We start from the raw sequence: 20,799 nt of genomic DNA on the forward strand, positions 1-20,799 counted from the left end.
TTCAATTTGCATTTTCTGCTTTTTATTTGTCATTCTGTATTGTGAAAGTTATATACTGTAATTTTGTTTTGCTTTAAGTACATTTACCTTATGTATGGTTTTTAAAAATATAAGCCATAATTCTCTAGTCTGTTGAAATTATTGTACACTTTTTCCTTTGCGTATAAAACTATAAATATTAATCATTTTATTACTTTGTCTTCTACTAAATATACTGTTTAAAACAATTGCAAAAGAAATATTTTACAGCGAGAGGGAAATGAATTTGAATGTTTACAGAAGACCACCTTTGAATAATTGCAGTTTGCTTCTGTTGTAGAGCTGTTTACGATCTGTGCTGGAACAAATAGCAGCGTATGGCCAGGTTGTGTTTCGACTCCAGGAGTTCATTGATGAAGTCATGGGGCACAGTTCTGACAGCATGCTGCCTGGAAGTGGGTCAGTTCCTAAGAAGTCAACTGAAGCTCCCTTTAGAACCTACCAGGCTTTCATGTGGGCCCTGTACAAATATTTCATTAGTTTCAAAGAGGAACTTGCAGAAATTGAGAAGTGCATCATCAATAATGGTATTAAATGTTCTTCATCTTTACTCATACTACACATAACTCATAATTTGAATGCCATTTAGAGTTTTCATTATATAAGATTCGAAAGTTGCCTAGCAAATAAGTAGTTCTCGTGAATGCTTCATTTTTAAAATTATTTTAAATTTATATTTTTAAGCCATTCATATCTCTAAAAATCAAAAAACTACAGAAGATTTAGAATGAAAAATCTAAATTATTCTTCCTGCACCAGTACCCCAGCCAGTCAGTTCTCCTCTCCAGAGACAGCCAGGTCCTCGGCTTCTTACGCATCCTTCCAGAAAGAGTTTCAACATACACAAGCAGTACGTATACATATACGCATACCTAGCAGTCATTACACGGCTCTCTTCAAATTTTTCTAGTTTAAATTTTGAGGATAATACCATACATATGTGAAGAGCTTCTGTTTTCCTTTTTACAAATTGAGTGTTTCATCATATGGTCGTATCATAGCCCAGTCCCCTTAATGGATTTAGGTTGTTCCCAGGCTTTTGCTATTGCCAGTAGTGCTGCAGTGATAGTCACTTCTACGTATCTGTAATCGTACACAGGCAGTGTGAGTTATCTGTAGGGTAGGTTCTTTTTTTTTTTTTTTTTTTTTTATTTGAGACAGTCTCGCTCTGTCACCTAGGCTGGAGTGCAGTGGCGCAATCTCTGCTCACTGCAAGCTCCGCCTCCTGGGTTCAAGCGATTTTCCTGCCTCAGCCTCCCGAGTAACTGATTACAGGCACCTGCCACCATCCCCAGCTAATTTTTGTATTTTCAGTAGAGACAGGCTTTCACCATGTTGACCAGGCTGGCCTCTAACTCCTGGCCTCAGGTGATCCGCCCACCTTGGCCTCCCAAAATGCTGGGATTACAGGCGTAAGCTGGGATTATACTGCATCCGACCATGTGGGGTAGGTTCTTATAAATGGAATTGCTGGGTTATGTGTGATTTTCCTAAGTTTTGCCACTTTATGGGGAGGTATAGGTAAATACATTTTTACTGTTGTGAGCCATGTAGATGAATACCTGTTTCCTCACACTTCTTGCCATCTGTGTGTTACCAGACGTTTTGGTCTTCACTAGTATGACAGCTGTAAAATGGTAACCCATGTAGCTTTTTTCCCCTTAAATTTCATTTTGAACTACCACAAAAAATAGTACAGAGGGGCCCTTGTTCCCATGACCTTGCTTCCCCCAGTGGCAAAACCTTACATAGTGACAGTACATGGTCAAAACTGGGCAACTGACATTGACACAGCACATTAGCCAAACTGCAGACCTGACACAGTTTCACCAGTGTCGCAGGAACTTGCTTTGAACGGGTGGGTGTGGTATCTTCATGTATAGTTTATCACATGTCTAGCTCCACATAGCCACTTCCATGTTCAGGTCACAGCTGTGCCATTGCCTCGCAGGAGCTTGCTTGTGCAGCCCTTTGTAGGCACAGCCTCCCTCACCCCTCTCTGTAACATTAGCCCATTGGGAGGTGTTTTGTTTTACTTAGTGTAATTTTAATTTGCATTCTTTTATTATAAGTAAGGTCAAGTGACTTTCTGTATGTTTTAGAATCACTCATCATTCCTTTTTTATGAACGGTCAGTTCCTTTATACATTATTTTTCTGCTGAGTTGTCTTTTTCTCCGTGACTTGCCGGAGTTCTTCCTTAGGGAAATGAAGTCCTTGTGGTGTGAGATTAAAATCCACCGTCCTCCATTTTGCCCTGCCTGTCCATAAGCCCGATGATTTGCCAGCATTTATGTCACATTTTAGATGCATGTATTTTTCCTTGCTGTTGAGTTTGATTTATTGATATTTGCAGATACTACAATAACTCTTGCAGTAGTGGTGGACAAGTTGGCACCTCGATTGGCTCAGCTCAAGGTTCTGCACAAAGTGTTTAGTACTGGAGTAGCAGAAGTTCCACCTGATACTCGAAATGTCGTCCGGGCCTCTCACCTGCTCAACACCCTGTACAAGGCCATTCTTGAATATGACAATGTTGGAGAAGCCTCTGAGCAAACCGTAAGTGAGACTTCTGCCTGAAGTGTGTGACTCCATTCTGCACAGCACAGGAGTGATAGACAGCTGATCGTAGTTCTTTGTTAAATGATACTTGAATGGTGACTCATCATACAGTTCAGAGTTTTTAAATTAGCTTCCAAATTTGAGGCTGTAGGAAACTGGCTTTCAAGCTCTAATTGCCAACATCCTCAGAAGGATGAGGCAAGGACAAGGCAAGCTGTGAGAAGTACCTACCTGATGTGTATAGGTATTTACAATAACGCTTTCTTACATAAACACTAATGTGTAACTAACATGACATGAGATAGCTGAAGTAGACACATCCACAGAAACAAAGTGGAATGCTGGTTACCAAGGGCTGGGGAATGGGGAACTGTTGTTTAATGGGTACAGAGTTTCAGTTTTATAACATGAAAAAGTTCTGGAGATTTGTCACAACGATATGAATGTACTTAAAACCTCTGAACTTAAAAATGGTGAGGGTCAGGCACAGTGGCTCATGCCTGTATTCCCAACACTTTGGGAGGCCGAGGCGGGAGGATTGATTGAGCCCAGGAGTTTGAGAGTTGCCTGGGCAACATAGTGAGACCCTGTCTTTAAAAAATAAGTTAAATTAAAATTTTTAAAAATATACAGTTAAGATGATAAACTTTATGTTATATATTTTATATTGTATTTTAAAAAATACAAATCTAGGCCAGGCATAGTGGCTCACACTTGTAGTCCCAGCTACGTATGAGTCTGAGGTGAGAGGATCACTTGAGCCCAGAAATTTGAGACCAGCCTGGGCAACATGCTGAGACCCTGTCTCTACAAAAAATTTTTAAAGTAGCCAGGTGTGCTGACACCAGGAATTCGAGACCAGCCTGGCCAACATGGTGAAACCCCGTCTCTGCTAAAAATACAAACATTAGCCTAGTGTGGTGGTGAACACCTGTCGTCCCAGCTACTCAGGAGGCTGAAGCAGAAGAATCGCTTGAACCAGGGAGGATGCAGTGAGCCGAGATCACACCACTACACTCCGGCCTGGGCAATAGAGCAAGACTGTGTCTTAAAAAAGGTAGCCAGCTCTGGAGGCACATGCCTATGGTCTCAGGTACTCGAGAGGCTAAGGCAGGAAGATTGCTTGAGTGTGGAAGGTCAAGGCTGCAGTGAGCCATGTTTGCGCCACTGCACTCCAGCTTGGGTAACAGAGCAAGACCCTGTCTCAAACAATATATAGATTTAAAAATAAAAATCTAACTAGAGGCTGTAGTTTAGAATGCTACAGTCTTATTTGGGTATGTACATTAGGTGTATTTTCTAGTTTGTTGGTATAACTTTTTTTACACCAATTTAATACCATATTTCTTTTTTTTTTTTTTTTGAGACGTAGTCTTGCTCTGTCACCAGGCTGGAGTGCAGTCGCACGATCTTGGCTCACTGCAACCTCCACCTCCCAGGTTCAAGCGATTCCTCAGCCCCCTGAGTAGCTGGGACTACAGGCGCACATCACCATGCCCGGCTAATTGTTGGGGGTTTTTTTTGCTTTTTGTTTGAGATGGAGTCTCGCCTTGTCGCCCAGGCTGGAGTGCAGTGTCACGATCTTGGCTCACTGCAACCTCCGCCTCCTGGGTTCAAACTATTCTCCTGCCTTAGCCTCCTGAGTTGCTGGGATTACAGGCACCCACCACCATGCCCATCTAATTTTTGTATTTTTAATAGAGATGGGGGTTTCACCATGTTGGCCAGGCTGGTCTGGAGCTCCTGACCTCCTGATCTGCCCACCTCGGCCTTCCAAAGTGCTGGGATTACAGGCATGAGCCACCATACCCAGCTGTATTTTTTTTTAATAGAGACGGGGTTTCACCATATTGGCCAGGCTGGTCTCAAACTCCTGACCTTGTGATCTGCCTGCCTCAGCCTCCCAAAGTGCTGGGATTACAGGTGTGAGCCACCATGCCCAGCCAATTTCCTCATTTTTAATGGATGCTTTGCTAGTAATAGGATTTAGATAGGGAAACCTTGTTCGCCTGCCTGGGCTGTCTCAGGATACACCTGCTGCCTCTGTGTCACTTTCACTCTCAAGTTTCCCAGTCTGGACTACAAACAATATGATCATCCCATATTTAGGTGAGTTTTTCTTTTTTCTTTTTTTTTTTCTTTTTGTTTTGAGACAGTGTCACTCTGTTGCCAGGCTGGAGTGTAGTGGCGCGATCTTGGCTCATTGCAACCTCCGCCTGCCAGATTCAAGCAATTCTCCTCCCTCAGCCTCCCAAGTAGCCAGGACTACAGGCGCACGTCACCATGCCCAGCTAATTTTTGTATTTTTAGTAGAGTGGGGGTTTCACCATGTTGGCCAGAATGGTCTCGATTTCTTACCTCAGGTGATCCGCCCACCTCGGCCTCCCAAAGTGCTGGGATCACATGCGTGAGCCACCACGCCCAGCATTTAGGTGAGTTTTTCATAAAGATTTTATAGTGTATGTTTTTGGATTTTTAATTTCTTTGTGCCCCAAAAAACGTAGAAATCCGATCACTTTTTTAAAGGCATTTCAGAAATGTTTAAACCTCCTTTTATCCTAGTGACCAGGGAGCCCTGAGAGCTGACTGTGCACACTCTCTGCCTCAGGTCTCCCTCCTGTTCTCTCTCTGGGTGGAAACAGTGCGGCCTTACCTGCAGACGGTGGACGAGTGGATTGTGCACGGGCACCTGTGGGATGGCGCCAGGGAGTTCATCATCCAGAGGTGAGCTGCAGCAGAGCACAAGGTCACTGGGGGCTGGCATCACCAGTTTCCTCCCCATGAAAATCAAATGCTTTCGTTAGTTTCAAACAGTACTGAGAAAGCACAGTTCACATCACACTTGTCGTCATCATAGGCAAGTTCTATTTCATTTTTACGGAAGGCATCAGTAATACCAGCTGATTAGAAATATCTTTGTCCAAGTTTTGTCAGTCCACAACTTTTCTTAAGCAAATTATATTTTTGGATGATAGTATATTTATGGCTAGCTAGTACACACTGCTTTCCATAAAATGAGTTTAGATAATATCAGATGGTTTCAGCTATTTCCATTGTAAATTATCAGTAAAGAGATACAGAAATATTACAGAGTATGCCTCTAATATATTTATTTCTCTGAATTATCTACTGATTTCTTTTACCTTAGTATGATATTTTACAAAACAAGGAAAATCTTAATCCATTTATGACAATTTCCCTTCAGTTAATTGATTTTTCTGAACAGAATCATATAAACAATGTAGAGCTATTTGTACTCTTTTAACCCAATTTTAAATTATGCGGTATATTTAGATATATGGTTTCTATTGATAGCTATCCATTGAGCTCATCAGGAAGGATAACTTTTAAGTCTTTAGTGTTCTGGAAGGGTAGCAATATGCATGCAATGCTCACATAAGTGAACTGACCCTTCCTTCAACTCAGTCTCATATCTGTCACTGTTCGGATTCATCAATCCCACATGAGAATTTTTGTGAAAAATGGGACTCTGAGTGTTCTTCTAGGGTGATGATTGACCATCATTTTATTGTTAAAAGTAGTCCAGTTAAGAATCTTTGTAGGGAAAATGATAGAGAAGTCTGCAAATTAGTTTCACAGCAGATGGTAAATGGATAAACTTTTATTCTTCTAAAGAGGACCAAATTAGTCATATTTTAAATAATTCCAATTCAGGAAACTATTTCTACTTAAATTTTACTTATACTATTCAAAGTATTTATTCACTTTTCTCTTTAAACTGAGATAAGGTTAAAACTGCCCCATTTTGCCTAAAGTTTGCTTCAGTTTACTAATAATTAATACTATGTTTTATAATGTCTGGACAACAAACTAGAACAAGTATGCTGTTTTTAAGAAAGAGAAATAAGAGTTTAAAATTCTTTTGAATCTCTTTAGAAACAAAAATGTTCCAGTTAATCACAGAGACTTCTGGTATGCAACTTACACGTTATATAGCGTATCAGAAAAGACAGAAAATGAAGAAAAAATGAGTGATAACGCTAGTGCGAGTTCCAGCAGTGACCAGGGGCCCTCCAGCAGGCAGCACACCATGGTGTCCTTCCTGAAACCTGTCCTGAAGCAGATCATAATGGCTGGCAAGTCGATGCAGCTGCTGAAGAACCTACAGTGTGCGGAGAGCACCACCTGCCAGGCAGGAGCCAGAGGTACCTGTTCCGTCTTCCTGTGTCTCCCTTGGTGTTGGGACACCTGACCCTACTTGCTCTTGTCATCTTGATACCTAATTATTTTGTAGTTTGCAAGTCATCAAACCCTCTTATTTCGGTGGTAATTATCATCATGGTTGAATTAGTAACCGTGCTGCTCTTGATTTTTTAAAAGATTGTCTTCATTGAAAATTTTTAGTGCTGTGTTTGAAAAGGCAGTGACGATAAGTTCCACATGCATTTTCCTCACTCCAGATTCCTTAGGACTGGAACTTTAAAAAGTAATTCCCTGCCATTTCTTTTCTTTTATTATTTTTATAAATTGACATCATAATTGTACATATTCATGGGGTACATAGTGATGTTTTGATACATATATAGTGATCAGATCAGGATAATTAGCACTTCCAGCATCTCAAACATTTACTACTTCTTTATGTTGGGAACATTCAGTATCCTCCTCTTTGCTATGTGCAACTCTATAATACATTATTAACTATAGTCATCCCATAGTGATACAGAGCACTAGAACTTATTCTGGTTAGCTGTTTGTATCCTTTAACAAATATCTTCCTCTTTCTCCCTTCCCCCTACAAAATCCAGCATCTGGTATCCTGTTCTACTTTTTACTAATATGAGATCAACATTTTTTAGCTACCACATGAGTGAGAACATGCAGTGTTTAACTTTCTGTTCCTGGCTTATTTCACTTAATGTCCACCATTTCCATCAGTGTTCCTGCAAACAACAGGATTCATTCTTTTTTATCTTCGAGATATAGATATATATATATATATATCACAATTTTTTTACCCATTCATCTGTTGTTGGGCACCTAGGTCGATTCCATGTCTTGGCTGTGTGAATAGTGCTGCAGTAAACATGGGGGTGCGGATGTCTCTTTCATATCCTGATTTCCTTTCCTTTGGATAAATGCCCACCAGTGGGATTGCTATATCCTATAGTAGTTCTATTTGTAGTTTTTTGAGGCACCTCCAAACTTTTCTCCATGGTGTCTGTACTAGTTTATATTCCCACCAACATCGTGTAAGAGTTTCCTTTTCTCCACATCGTCACCAGCATTTATTTTTTGTCTTCGTGATAAATAGCCATCCTGATTGGGGTAAAATGATACCTCATTGTGGTTTTGATTTGCATTTTCCCTAATAATTAGTGATGCTGAGCATTTTTTCATCTATTTCTTGGTCATTTGTATTACTTCTTTGGAAAAATGTCTGTTCAGATCATTTGCCTTTTTTTTTCCCTGAGACAGGGTTTTACTCCCATCACCCAGGCTGGAGTGCAGTGGTGCAATCTGGGCCTGCTGCAAGCTCTGCCTCCCTGGCTGAAGTGATTCTCCTGCTTCAGCCTCCTGAGCAGCTGGGATTATAGGCACCCGCCACCACACCCGGCTAATTTTTGTGTTTTTAGTAGAGACGAGGTTTCACCACGTTGGCCAGGCTGATCTCGAACTCCTGACCTCAGGTGATCTGCCTGCCTTGGCCTCCCAAAGTGCTGGGATTACAGGCGTGAGCCACCGTGCCTGGCCTCATTCATTGAATTCTTTCACTGTAAAATTTGTTTGTGTGTTAAACATCTGTTTCTGTTGAATTTCTCATTCAAATCATTCTTTTCCTGATTTTGTTGAATGTTTATTTGTACTCTCTTGTATCTCACCGAGTTTCCTTAAGATTTTAATTCTGAATTATTTTTCTGGCATTTCCTATATCATTGTAGTCTCTTACTAGAGAATTATTGGTTTTCTTGGGAGGTGTCATGTTTCTTTGCTTTTTCATGTTTGATGTATTTCTACATTGATTTCTACACATCTGGTGGGAAAGTCACCTTTTCCAGTTTTATGGAGTACGTTTTGTAAAGAGTTATTCATATGAATGGGTCTCGGAGTGTGGGTTCAGTGGGATGCATTGGCCTTGGTTCTGGATGAATGCAGTAGTATAGTCTCCATGTACTTTCTTCAGTTGTAATCCACTTTAGTGATGTTTGCAAGTGCCTCAGTGGCCTACAGTGAGGGGGTTTGTGGCAACAGTGGCACAGTTGGCTGGGCGTGGTGGCTCACGTCTGTAATCCCAGCACTTTCTTTTTTGAGACAGTCTTGCTCTGTTACCCAGGCTGGAGTGCAGTGGCATGATCTCAGCTCACTGCAAGCTCTGCCTCCTGGGTTCAAGTGATTCTCTTGCCTCAGCCTCTCAAGTAAATGGGATTACAGGCATGTGCCACCACGCCTGGCTAATTTTTGTATTTTTAGTAGAGATGGGGTTTTACCATGTTGGTCAGGCTGATCTCAAACTCCTAGCCTCAAGCAATCCACCCACCTCGGCCTCCCAAAATGTTGGGATTGCAGGCGTGAGCTACCACGCCCAGCCAATCCCCAGCACTTTCGGAGGCCAAGGCAGGTGGATTACTTGAGGCCAGGAGTTGGAGACCAGCCTGGCCAACATGGTGAAACCCTGTCTCTACCCAAAATATAAAAATTAGCTAGATGTGGTGGCACATGCCTATAATCCCAGCTGCTTGGGAGGCTGAGGCACAAGAATCACTGGAACCCGGAAGGCGGAGGTTGCAGTGAGCCAAGATTATACCACTGTACTCCAACCTGGGCAACAAAGCAATACTCTGTCCCAAAACAAAAAACAAACAGTAGCACAGCTTTGCTGGGATGGGCTTGCTGGACTGTTGCTCAGATTAGGGATACATGCATGTACACGGTGGTTTGGCCAAGATGGGGTCTGGCTCACGGCTTGGGACCACAGGCTGTTACTCTGGCCAGGAACATGAGCATGTGGTTGCTTGGCCAGCCTATAGGCTTATCTGCCTGCCAGCAATGGCCCAAGGGGCTGTTTCTCAGGCCTAGGATGTAGGCACAAAACTGGTTTTCTGGCCAGGGGCTCCATGAGAACAGCCCACAGGGTCATTTCTCAAGCCTTGGACATGAGCACAGGCTTCTCTGCTTGCCTGGGAGTATGTTTGCTGGGGGTGACCTATAAGGCTGTTTCTCAGGCCCAGGATGTGGGTACAAGGCTGCTTTGCTAGCCTGGGTGCATGTCTGCCTGCACAGTCCAAGGGGCTCTTTCTCAGTCCTGGGACATGGTCACATGGCTTGTTGGCCGCCCTAGGTATGTATCTGCCAGTGGCAGCCCATGAGGCTGCTTCTGAGGCCCAGCATGTGGATGGAAGGCTGCTCGGCTGGCATGAGGGTGTGTTTACTGGGGGTGGTCTTCAAGGCTCTTTCTCAGGTTTGGGATATGGGTGCCAGCTGGCTCAGAACATGCCCACCAAAGGCAGACCACAGGGCTGTTTGGCAGGCCCAGTATGCAGGCCTGTGGCTGCTCAGCTGGCCTGTGACTCCCAGGCACTGCCTATGGGGCTTCTTCTCAAACCAAAGATGCAGTGCAAGGCCGCTGAAGAAGCCTAGGTACATGCCTGCCAGGGCAGCCTCTGAAACTCTTTCTCAGACCCTGAATGCTGGCCCAGGGCCACTGGGTAGGTCACGGGCCTGTCTGCAAGGGGTTGGTGCTATGGGGCTGTTTCTCAGTTCCTGGGCACAAGTCTGTAACTGCTTCACCAGCCTAGAGGCATGTCAGCTGGTAGGAAGCTTAGGGGTCTGTTCCCACCCTCTAGAGATGGCACAGCAATTTGGCCAGCTCAAAGATGGGTTTGGTCTGTCGGGTCTGCCAGACTGTTCCTCTGGCTGGAAGTGCAGTGGCAGGGGCTGGTTTTTCTGCTGTGCAGGACCAGAATCACAGCTGATCCTGGGCCCAGGCTCCACATAGCTGGGGTTGTGTTCAGCCACCCCCGTGGCCTTGGTGGAATGAGGATGGAGCCCCAGTGGCTGGGGTGCAGGAGAGGTGCAGTGGCTACTGGCCCAGAGGAGGGCGTGCTCCAGAGGTGGCTCTGGTCTGAAGATGGTGCCATGCTGCAACAGCTTGGCTCAAAGGGGTGGGTGGGGAAGGCACACCTTGTGCCCCTAACTCGGGGCAAGGCAGCTGCGTGAATTCCCAGCAGCTCTCCAAACTGGGCTCAGAGCTCGTGGGAACTGTGGAATCCTCCTGTAGTAATGACTGTAGGTATTTGTGGGGGCTGGTGGGTTTCTTCTGCTTACCCTTACCCAACAATGGGAAGTCCTTCTTGACTCCAGCCTGATCTTCGAAGCTGCAGAGGCTGGAAGCCTCCACACTGCCCTCCTGGGCCTCCAGTCACCAACACTGTGTCACACTCCCCCACTGCACTCCAGCACTCGCCCTTCAACTCCAGTCAGATCTTTTTTTTTTTTTTTTTTTTTTTTTTGAGACGGAGTCTTGCCCTGTCGCCCAGGCTGGAGTGCAGTGGCGCGATGTCGGCTCACTGCAAATTCTGCCTCCTGGGTTCTCTCCTGCCTCAGCCTCCCCAGCAGCTGGGACTACAGGCGCACACCACCATGCCCGGCTAATTTTTTTTTATTTTTAGTAGAGACGGGGTTTCACCATGCTAGCCAGGATGGTCTCGATCTCCTGACCTCATGATCCGCCCGCCTCGGCCTCCTGAAGTGTTGGGATTACAGGTGTGAGCCACCACCCCCAGCCTCCAGTTGGATCTTAACTGTTGATTCGTTGCTTTGGTCCTCTCTTGCTATTGGGAGAGGAGCACCAGACGTCTCCAGGCAGCCACCTTGCTGGCATCACTCCCTCTGGCATTTTTTTATTTTATTTTGTTTTATTTTATTTATTTATTTTTTTTGAGACCGAATCTCACTCTGTTGCCCAGGCTGGAGTGCAGTGGCATGATCTAGGCTCACTGCAGTCTCTGCCTCACAGGTTCAAGTGATTTCTCATGCCTTAGCTTCCCAAGTAGCTGGGACTACAGGCGCCCGCCACCACGCCCGGCTAATTTTTTGTATTTTTAGTAGAGATGGGGTTTCACCATGTTGGCCAAGCTGGTCTCAAACTCCTGACCTCAGCTGATCCACCCGCCTCTTAAAGTGCTGGGATTACAGGCGTGAGCCACCATGCCCAGCCCTTCTGGCGTTTCTTAATGCAATGCAGCGTTTAGCCCTTGAGGACCATGAACCATGGCTGATAAGAATTTCTTATGAGCAGTTCAGACTCGATCATAAATTTCAAGAAAATGATGCAATTTAATATATTCAAAGTTTTATGCTGTAATCCCAGCACTTTGGGAGGCTGAGGCAGGCAGATCACAAGGTCAGGAGATCGATACCATCCTGGTCAACATGGTAAAACCCCATCTCTACTAAAAATACAAAAATTAGCTGGGCATGGTGGCAGGGGCCGCTACTCAGGAGGCTGAGGCAGGAGAATCGCTTGAACCAGGGAGTCAGAGATTGCAGTGAGCCGAGATCATGCCACTGCACTCCAGCCTGGCGACAGAGTGAGACTCCGTGTCAAAAAAAAAAGTTTTATCAACTGACTAAAAAGGCTTGGAAGATAAAGATGTGACCTTATTTATACATCTCAATCATTTCAGTGTTATGTTAATTATATTATTGTATCTACTTGAAATAAGTAGATGCAATACTTATTTTCACTTTGTGGAATATTTCCTTCTTATGTAGTGAGCTTCCCAGGGCCACTGTCAGAAGTGTTTTTTCCAATGAGACTGTGACTCCTATCAGGGTTACCATAGTGTTATGCAGTATCGTAATAAATTTCAAGTGTCCTGATTAGGATCTTACTCTTTTTTTTTTTTTTTTTTTTGAGACAGGTTTCACTCCTATTGCCCAAACTGGACTGGAGTGCAGTGGTGTGATCTCGGCGCATTGCAACCTTCACCTGCCAGTGCTCAAGCAGTTCTCGTGCCTCAGCCTCCCAAGTAGCTGGAACCACAGGCACATTCCACTGCACTCAGCTAATTTTTTTGTAGAGCTGAGGTTTCACCATGTTGCCCGGGCTGGTCTCAAACTCCTGAGCTTAAGTGATCCACCCGCCTCGGCCTCCTAAAGTGCTGGGATTACAGGCATGAGCCACGGCACCTGGATGTGATATTATTTAATATTTCTTGGGCCAGGCACAGTGGCTCATGCCTGTAATCCCAACACTTTGGGAGGCCGAGGTGGGTGGATCACTTGAGTCAGGAGTTTGAGACCAGCCTGACCAACATGGTGAAACCCCATCTGTACTAAAAAACAAATACATAAAATTAGCCGGGCATGGTGGCACATGCCTGTAATCCCAGCTACTTGGGAGGCTGAGGCAGGAGAATTGTTTGAACTCGGGAGGCGGAGGTTGCAGTGAGCCAAGATGGCGCCATTGCGCTCCAGCCTGGGCAACAAGAGCAAAACTCCATCTCAAAAAATATATATTATTTTGTTACTATATATATATATATTTAATATTTATATATAAATATATTTTGTTAATATACTGTTGATGTTAATATGATTAAACAGAATGTTACTTTATATGATTAAACAGAACATAGTTCACCTTACATATTTCTTTATGTTTCAGATGCAGAAAGAAAAAGTTTATACACTCTCTTTCTGGAATCTGTACAGTCCCGTCTTCGACATGGAGAAGATTCCACTCCACAGGTTCTTACTGAGCAACAGGCAACCAAGGAGAACCTAATGAAGATGCAGTCCATTGCTGAAAGGCATCTTGAACTGGATGATGTTCATGATCCACTGCTTGCCATTAACTTTGCAAGGTGAGACACACCTGCAAGGTTATCAGTAATTGAAATGGCATCATTTGTGCAGTGTTTGCTGTTTATTTCTGGCAGGTAGGGCTTTCCAGGCCTAAAAACAAAAACAAAAACTCTTGTAGGCTATCCTTTCTTTTTTCTTTTTTCTTTTTTTTTTGTTTGTTTGAGATGGAGCCTCACTCTGTCACCCAGGCTGAAGTGTAGTGGCGTGATCTTGGCTGACTGCTGCAACCTCCGCCTCCCAGGTTAAGCAGTTTTCCTACCTCAGCCTCCCAAGTACCTGGGACTACAGGCATGTGCCACCACGCCCAGCTAATTTTTGTATTTTTAGTAGAGACGGGGTTTCGTCATGTTGGCCAGGCTTGTCTCGAACTCCTGACCCCAGGTGATCTGCCCACCTCCGCCTCCCAAAGTGCTGGGATTACAGGTGTGAGCCACCGCGCCATGCCTGTCCTTTATAACAAGCAGAATACAAGATGTTGTGCTCGCCTACTTCAGGTGTATAGTTTGGATTCCATGTCGTTTGTGGAAGTCTGCAGACTTGGCCCTGCCATCATGTGGTACAACTTTTGTCTGTGCTGTCAGGCCCCTAGAAATGTCATCATTTACCCAGAAGATGCTGAAACTCTGGGCCATGAGTGGGCCCTGGACACCCATTGAGTCAGGGTCCCCATTGGCATATAATATGTCCTGGGCTTAAGCTGCTTTTTAGGCACTTAGTCCATTAGAGTAAGTCATTAATACCCACACAGTTCCCGGTTGTCTAATGGCCAGCATTTGCTGTGTCCATCCCTAATCACTAGAAAGACCAGCTCTAGTACCTGACCCTAAGGCAGTGGCAACTTCAAGAGACTGGTTCACTCAAAGGATATTTTTGGGAGAAAGATTTTTCTCTTTCTGTAATAGTTGGTAACTTCAAGACTAAAGGTAAAAATGGGACTTCAGGGTTTTGATTTAAGAAAATTCTGTTGACAGCAGCTCATAAAAAGAAGACTCACATTTTTATCTTGAAGGATGTATTTGGAGCAGAGTGACTTTCACGAGAAGTTTGCCGGTGGTGACGTATGTGTGGATAGATCATCGGAATCTGTGACATGCCAGACTTTTGAATTAACGCTGAGATCCTGCCTCTATCCTCATATTGACAAGCAGTATCTAGATTGCTGTGGAAATCTCATGCAAACTCTAAAAAAAGATTACAGGTAAAAGAGTAATTTAATTTTGGAAGTAGTAAATAGTTGATTGTACTTGAAGAACAGTTGAGATTAGTTTAAAACCTATTTCAATTTTTATTAGAGTAGGAAATGGATATACAGTAAACAATTTTTTAAGAGAAATCAATTGACCATCAATATTTTCTTAACTATGTTTTGAAACTTAATACTTTATTTCTGAGAATCTTTCCCAAAAGAAATACAGAAAATGTTTGTAGAAAAATTACAAAGTTTGTTATCAGAATGAAAAACACTAAATTACTTAGTGATAGATGACTAGTTTTTTAAACTATGGCATATCCATAAATATGGCATATACATACCCAAATATGAACTTTGTAAAGTTCATAAAAATTATGGCAATTAGGCCGAGCACGGTGGCTCACACCTGTAATCCCAGCACTTTGGGAGGCTGATGCGGGAGGATCACGAGATCAGGAGATGGAGAGCATCCTGGCTAACACGGTGAAACCCCGTCTCTACTAAAAATACAAAAAATTCGCCGGGTGTGGTGCCGGGCGCCTGTAGTCCCAGTTACTCTGGAGGCTGAGGCAGGAGAATGGCGTGACCCCAGGAGGCAGAGCTTGCAGTGAGCCAAGATCGGGACACTGCACTCCAGCCTGGGCGACAGAGCAAGACTCCATCTCAAAAAAAAAAAAAAAATTATGGCAATTAAAAAGCTGGATATATAATACGGTAGGAACTAGGTTTTCTTAACGCATAGAAGAGAAGACAGGAAAGAAACATTCCAGATATTAAATATTAATGATGGAAATCCACCATAAATGATGGGATTTGGATTTTTTTTTGTTACATTTTTGTGACTGCCCAATTTTCTATAATGTTATAGAAGATAAACTTTCTGATGATGAAGGGAAAACGTATGCTGTTTTTATTATTGGAACAAGTGTAAGAGGTGTGTTAATATTTCTAATTTTAATAAATGTAGAATGTAAACTTGTTTCACTAAAAACAGGGTACGAAACCTGCTGTTGATCCAGAATCCTGCCTTACGAACGCCAGAGATCTTAGTGTCACTCATTTTCTCTCCATTCAGGTTGGTAGAATACTTGCAAGCTATGAGGAATTTTTTCTTAATGGAAGGAGGAGATACCATGTATGACTTCTACACATCAATTTTTGATAAAATAAGAGAAAAGGAAACATGGCAGAATGTGTCTTTTCTTAATGTCCAACTCCAAGAAGCAGTAGGACAGCGTTATCCTGAAGATAGTTCACGGTAAAATATGGACGCCACCTTTATTTAAATTAGCGTACCATGAACTATGTGCCAATAAGTCTTCTATGAATTACACATGTTATTTTATCCTCACTATTCCTATGAGTTTTACTAATAGTATTTTACTATTTGGAAAATGGAGGCCAGGCATGGTGGCTTACACCTGTAATCCCAGCACTTTGGGAGGCAGAGGTAGTGGATCACCTGAGGTCAGGAGTTCGAGACCAGCCTGGCCAGCATGGTGAAACTCTGTCTCTACTAAAAATACAAACAGCATGGTGGTGGGCGCCTGTAATCCCGGCTATTTGGGAGGCTGAAGCAAGAGAATTGCTTGAACCTGGGAGGCAGAGGTTGCAGTGAGCCAAGATCATGCCACTATACTCCAGCCTGGGCGACAAGAATGAGACTCCATTTAAAAAACAAGAAAAAATTGAGGCAGAGGCTAGCTATGTGACTCTCTCGCTAAACAACAAAAGACGTTGAGATGCCACCATATGGCCAGAGGCAGTGGCTCATGCCAGTAATCCCAGCACTTTGGGAGGCCAAGGTGGGAGGATTGCCTGAGCTCAGGAGTTTGCAACCAGCCTGGGCAACATAGTGGGACCTCGTCCCTATAAAAAAAGAAAAAAGTTGCCACCATACAACCTGTCAGGGTCTGGTGGCCTCCTTCACATGGCTGGAGTCAGTGCTTCCTCTCTCTGAGCTCCCACACATGAGGTTTTTCAGTCCTGCCTCCTAGAGAATGCCCCTGATCTCTCAGAACTGGCTCAGAGCTCCCCAATGACCTCTGTGTCTCTCAGCCTCACTCCCTTCCACCAAAACAGACTTGACCCTCACCAGGGTGACCTCAGACCACCAGCAGTGACTTCCACCACTCATCCCTATGCTCCCCGTGGGTGCCTCCTAACAGATGGGCTAAGCTTTGTCTCAGAAGGGAGAAAGATATTTACTGTCTGGCTCCATTTTCCCAGCCTCATGTCTTGCACACATACACACCATGTTCTCTCTCCTATCTCCCTTCGCGTTTCAGGGATTTCAGAATATTTCTGGTGTCTGCTAGTGCTGTCCTCCCGCCCCCCTGTGACTTAGTCTCCAGTTCATGGGCCCGGCAGAGGTCTGCTCATTCCTACATCCCCCTTGTCTTCATGTGCTGCACTGGGCTGGGAGTCCCTGGAGAGAAGAGAGATTGGCTTTCTATTGCCTGCTCAGTGCAGCACCTTAGTATTAATATTTGGTAGATGCCTACTAAGCACTGAGTGAATGCATACATATCAGGCCATTAAGAGCTAAAAATTCTTTTTTTTGAGATGGAGTCTTGCTCTGTCACCCAGGCTGGAGTGCAGTGGCACAATCTCGACTCACTGCAAGCTCCGCCTCCCAGGTTCATGCCATTCTCCTGCCTCAGCTTCCCGAGTTGCTGGGACTACAGGCGCCCAGCGAATTTTTTGTATTTTTATAGAGACGGGGTTTCACCGGGTTAGCCAGGATGGTCTCGATCTCCTGACCTCGTGATCCTCCTGCCTCGGCCTCCCAAAGTGCTGGGATTACAGGTGTGAGCCACCGCACCCGGCAAAGAGCTAAAAATTCTGACTAGTGCCTGTGTCATGGATCAGCCAATTCATAATCACACACTGCCCTGTGACATCTCTGATTGGGAAGTTAACTCCCCACTTTAAACCTTCTTCGTATGTATCCAGGCATCCCCTCTTAGTGCCTCTGTGACTGTGGAAGAGGACATCATTTCTCAGGAACCACTGATGGGAGTATTTTGAGGATTAAATGAGCTAAGGACACATAATAGTGCCTGGCACTTGGACATTTTCATGTCCATGTTTGATGCTTGCTTTCCCCTGTGAGTCACATTCAAACCTGTCTGAGGAACTCGTGAATGAAGCACTGCACAGCACCTGTGGTGTAGAAGCAGACCCCACCCCATCTCGATGGGGCTCAAAGCAATACTCTCACCGCATGTTCGGCTCCCTCGAGCTGCTCTGCTCACCCTCTCCTGCCTACCCCCAACCTCAGCAGAGGCTTCGTCTTCCCGGCCATTGCCTGAAGTTTACTGTCTTCCTCAGCTTCATCTTTTTTCTGATTACTACCATTGTTAAGTGTCTCTTCTGTAACTAAACTCATTATTTAAAAGTTTTCCCCTCTCTGTTATTTCTAAATCCAAATTTCTGCTCTGGAATATATGTTAGAAGAGATACATTTGTTGGAATGTTTGCATTTCTTTTATGAAATGCAGTATCTTTTGGGGAATATTATGTAAATGAAATACCAATTATTTTAAAAGAGCATTTTTATGTGACATACTGCTTTCACAAACTAAAACTGGAATTTCTTTCTTTAGTCTATCTATATCTTTTGAAAATGTTGACACAGCTAAGAAGAAGCTGCCTGTTCATATCTTAGATGGTCTGACCCTCAGCTACAAGGTATATGCTGATATTCTTTGTATAAACCGTGTTTTCTGCTAACATTAAAACATGCAAATAATTGGTTACTTTCTAATTTTGTTTTTGTTTCATAGGTCCCATGGCCCGTGGACATTGTTATAAGTTTGGAATGTCAAAAAATTTATAATCAAGTGTTTCTTCTCTTATTGCAAATAAAGTGGGCAAAATATAGTCTGGATGTTTTACTTTTTGGTGGTAAGATTTGTTTTCAGCAGATAAATTGTAATTTAATTTAATTTTAGCCCTTAATAAAAGAAAGGGAAGCATACGGGGAAGCATACGGGGATCTGGAAAAAAAAAAAAAAGAAGTTGGTGGTTGTTGATCATTTTTTATGTGTACACAAATGGCAAAATGGTGCGTATTCTAGCAGTAGTTTTATGGACATCAAATACCTGAAAGGAAGATCAGGAAGTTGTGTGTACAGTTGATCTGAAATGCAACAACTTGATTAGGAAAAGTGACACAGGAAACTTTTCCCACTGCACCTTCCAGAGGCACTGAGGTTCACTTCCTGCCACCCCTGCCAGTGCTTTCTGTGGTGCCAGGGCCACATCCATCAGAGTTTCTGCCAGGTGTCATGGTGCAGTGGGGTTTGAGTTGATGCTCTTTCTGTCCACTTTGCTCTTCCAATGTTTTATAGAACTGGTTAGTACTGCGGAAAAACCACGACTTAAAGGCGGCCTTATACATGAACAAGACACAGTTGCTCAGTTCGGACCACAAAAAGAACCAGTAAGACAGCAGATTCATCGCATGTTCCTCTTAAGAGTGAAGCTCATGCATTTCGTGAACAGCTTGCACAACTACATCATGACCAGGGTTTGTGCCTCTCCCATCTGCTTCAGTTCTATCGTCGTATCTATACAGTTATTCGTAGAGAATTACTCATAATATGTTTATAAATACAAAATACCTACAGACTGTGAAAACGGGACATGTAGCAAATTTGATGATAAAATAACATGGCAATGGGAGGAATGTTTTTGTAAATATACCGGAATATGTGTATCCAGAGGCTGCTGTCCCTCCTGTCCAGCAGCCCCTGGGGACAGGCACAGCCACAGCTCGTCTTCTGGAATTGCCTTCAGAATGTGCTGCATAGTCCTTTAGGTTTCAATAGTGGTGACAGCTGTCCCTAAAAAATGGTTCCAATGTTTAATAACAGCCAAAATCCACTACGGTGTGTGGGAGGAAGATGCAGCCAGGTTATAGACTTTTTTCTTAAAAACAAGAACTCACTACAAAGTAAATGAAATTATTTTTCTGATACATCTAAAAGCCAGTTCTAGAGGAAGTTCTGAAAGAAGCGTTCAGAAATTGGAACAAGAGCAGTATTATTAGAGGACAGTATGCATTTGGGGTTTGAACTGTTGTTTAGACCTGTTTATACCTGGTCTGTGAGTTCTGAAACCCACCTTGCTTGGGTGAAGTGAGCCACTGAAGCCTGTGTTTTGGATGGGAAGGCTATGGCAGAGGGGCTCCATGTTTCCCCTGACTGCATTACTGCCTTCACAAAGTTGGCCTTCATTAAGTCCCTAATTGTTAAGAGTAAATGATAAGAGTTTAAGTTTTTTCTTTGTTTTTTATTTGAAGTATACTTATACTCATTTTAGAGAAAGATCAATGTATGAGAAAAGGAACTTAAGAAACATAAATTCACTATAATTATTCATATAAAAGTAACACATTTACTTGATTTTTTTTTTATCGATGTGTCTTATATACAGTTTAATGTACTTGCCCCTTCCTGCCAGGAAGTCTGTTAGTCCAGAGTTTGGCGTTCATTCATTCACTCTGCAAGTGGGCGTCCTACAGGATTGCCCCCGCCGTCCTCTTAGGATCAGAACGCCAGAGTATCCAGCCAGCATTTGAAGAATGGTACTTTATGAAACTTTCTAGATGTGCTTATTGAAGGAAGAATTTGAGAGGAGTAGAAGAGCTTAGTAAAAAAGATTTGTGTGCAGCACACAAGTCCTCAAAGAAGGCTGCTGATTAAGCTTTTTATCTTTCTCTTCCAAGATTCTACACAGTACGGGGCTGGAGTTTCAACATCAAGTTGAGGAAGCCAAGGATTTAGATCAATTGATTAAAATTCACTATAGGTATCTGTCAACCATCCATGACCGGTGTCTGCTGAGAGAAAAGGTACATGAGATGTCTCCTGCAGATGTGGCCACTGCTGGGCGAGTGGCGCTATCTGCCTGCTTTGGAATTTTATGATGATTAAGCTTCTGTCCTGCAGAATATTCTTTAAGGAAGAACCAGATCAAATGAGGTTACAAACAAATGCCCCAGGCCGGCCACAATGGCTCATGCCTGTAATCCCAGCATATTGGGAAACTGAGGTGGGCAGATCTTAAGAGGCCAAGAGTTCAAGACCAGCCTGGGCAACATAGCAAGACTCTGTGTTTACAAAAAATTAAAAAGATTAGCAGACATGGTGGTGCATACCTGGAGGCCCA

General features: G+C 43.5%; 1 protein-coding gene across 4 annotated transcripts in view; it reads left to right on the forward strand.

Moving 5' to 3' along the window:
* TUBGCP5 (tubulin gamma complex component 5) overlaps positions 1 to 20,799 on the forward strand; it is a 40,515-nt gene that overhangs the window by 15,102 nt on the left and 4,614 nt on the right. For 2 of the 4 annotated variants that reach the window (XM_063653083.1, XM_063653082.1), the window contains exons 10-20: positions 320 to 566; positions 2,395 to 2,597; positions 5,209 to 5,324; positions 6,498 to 6,766; positions 13,231 to 13,429; positions 14,440 to 14,628; positions 15,698 to 15,880; positions 18,231 to 18,315; positions 18,411 to 18,531; positions 18,978 to 19,156; positions 20,357 to 20,482. In XM_063653083.1, coding sequence (XP_063509153.1) covers positions 320 to 566; positions 2,395 to 2,597; positions 5,209 to 5,324; positions 6,498 to 6,766; positions 13,231 to 13,429; positions 14,440 to 14,628; positions 15,698 to 15,880; positions 18,231 to 18,315; positions 18,411 to 18,531; positions 18,978 to 19,156; positions 20,357 to 20,482 — 1,917 coding nt within the window. The remainder of the gene's footprint in view (positions 1 to 319; positions 567 to 2,394; positions 2,598 to 5,208; positions 5,325 to 6,497; positions 6,767 to 13,230; positions 13,430 to 14,439; positions 14,629 to 15,697; positions 15,881 to 18,230; positions 18,316 to 18,410; positions 18,532 to 18,977; positions 19,157 to 20,356; positions 20,483 to 20,799) is intronic. The other 2 variants (XM_063653085.1, XM_063653084.1) reach the window with 1 other exon arrangement.

Source organism: Pongo pygmaeus, chromosome 16, assembly GCF_028885625.2.
Source record: "Pongo pygmaeus isolate AG05252 chromosome 16, NHGRI_mPonPyg2-v2.0_pri, whole genome shotgun sequence".
In the NCBI taxonomy this organism is placed as follows: Eukaryota; Metazoa; Chordata; class Mammalia; order Primates; family Hominidae; genus Pongo; species Pongo pygmaeus.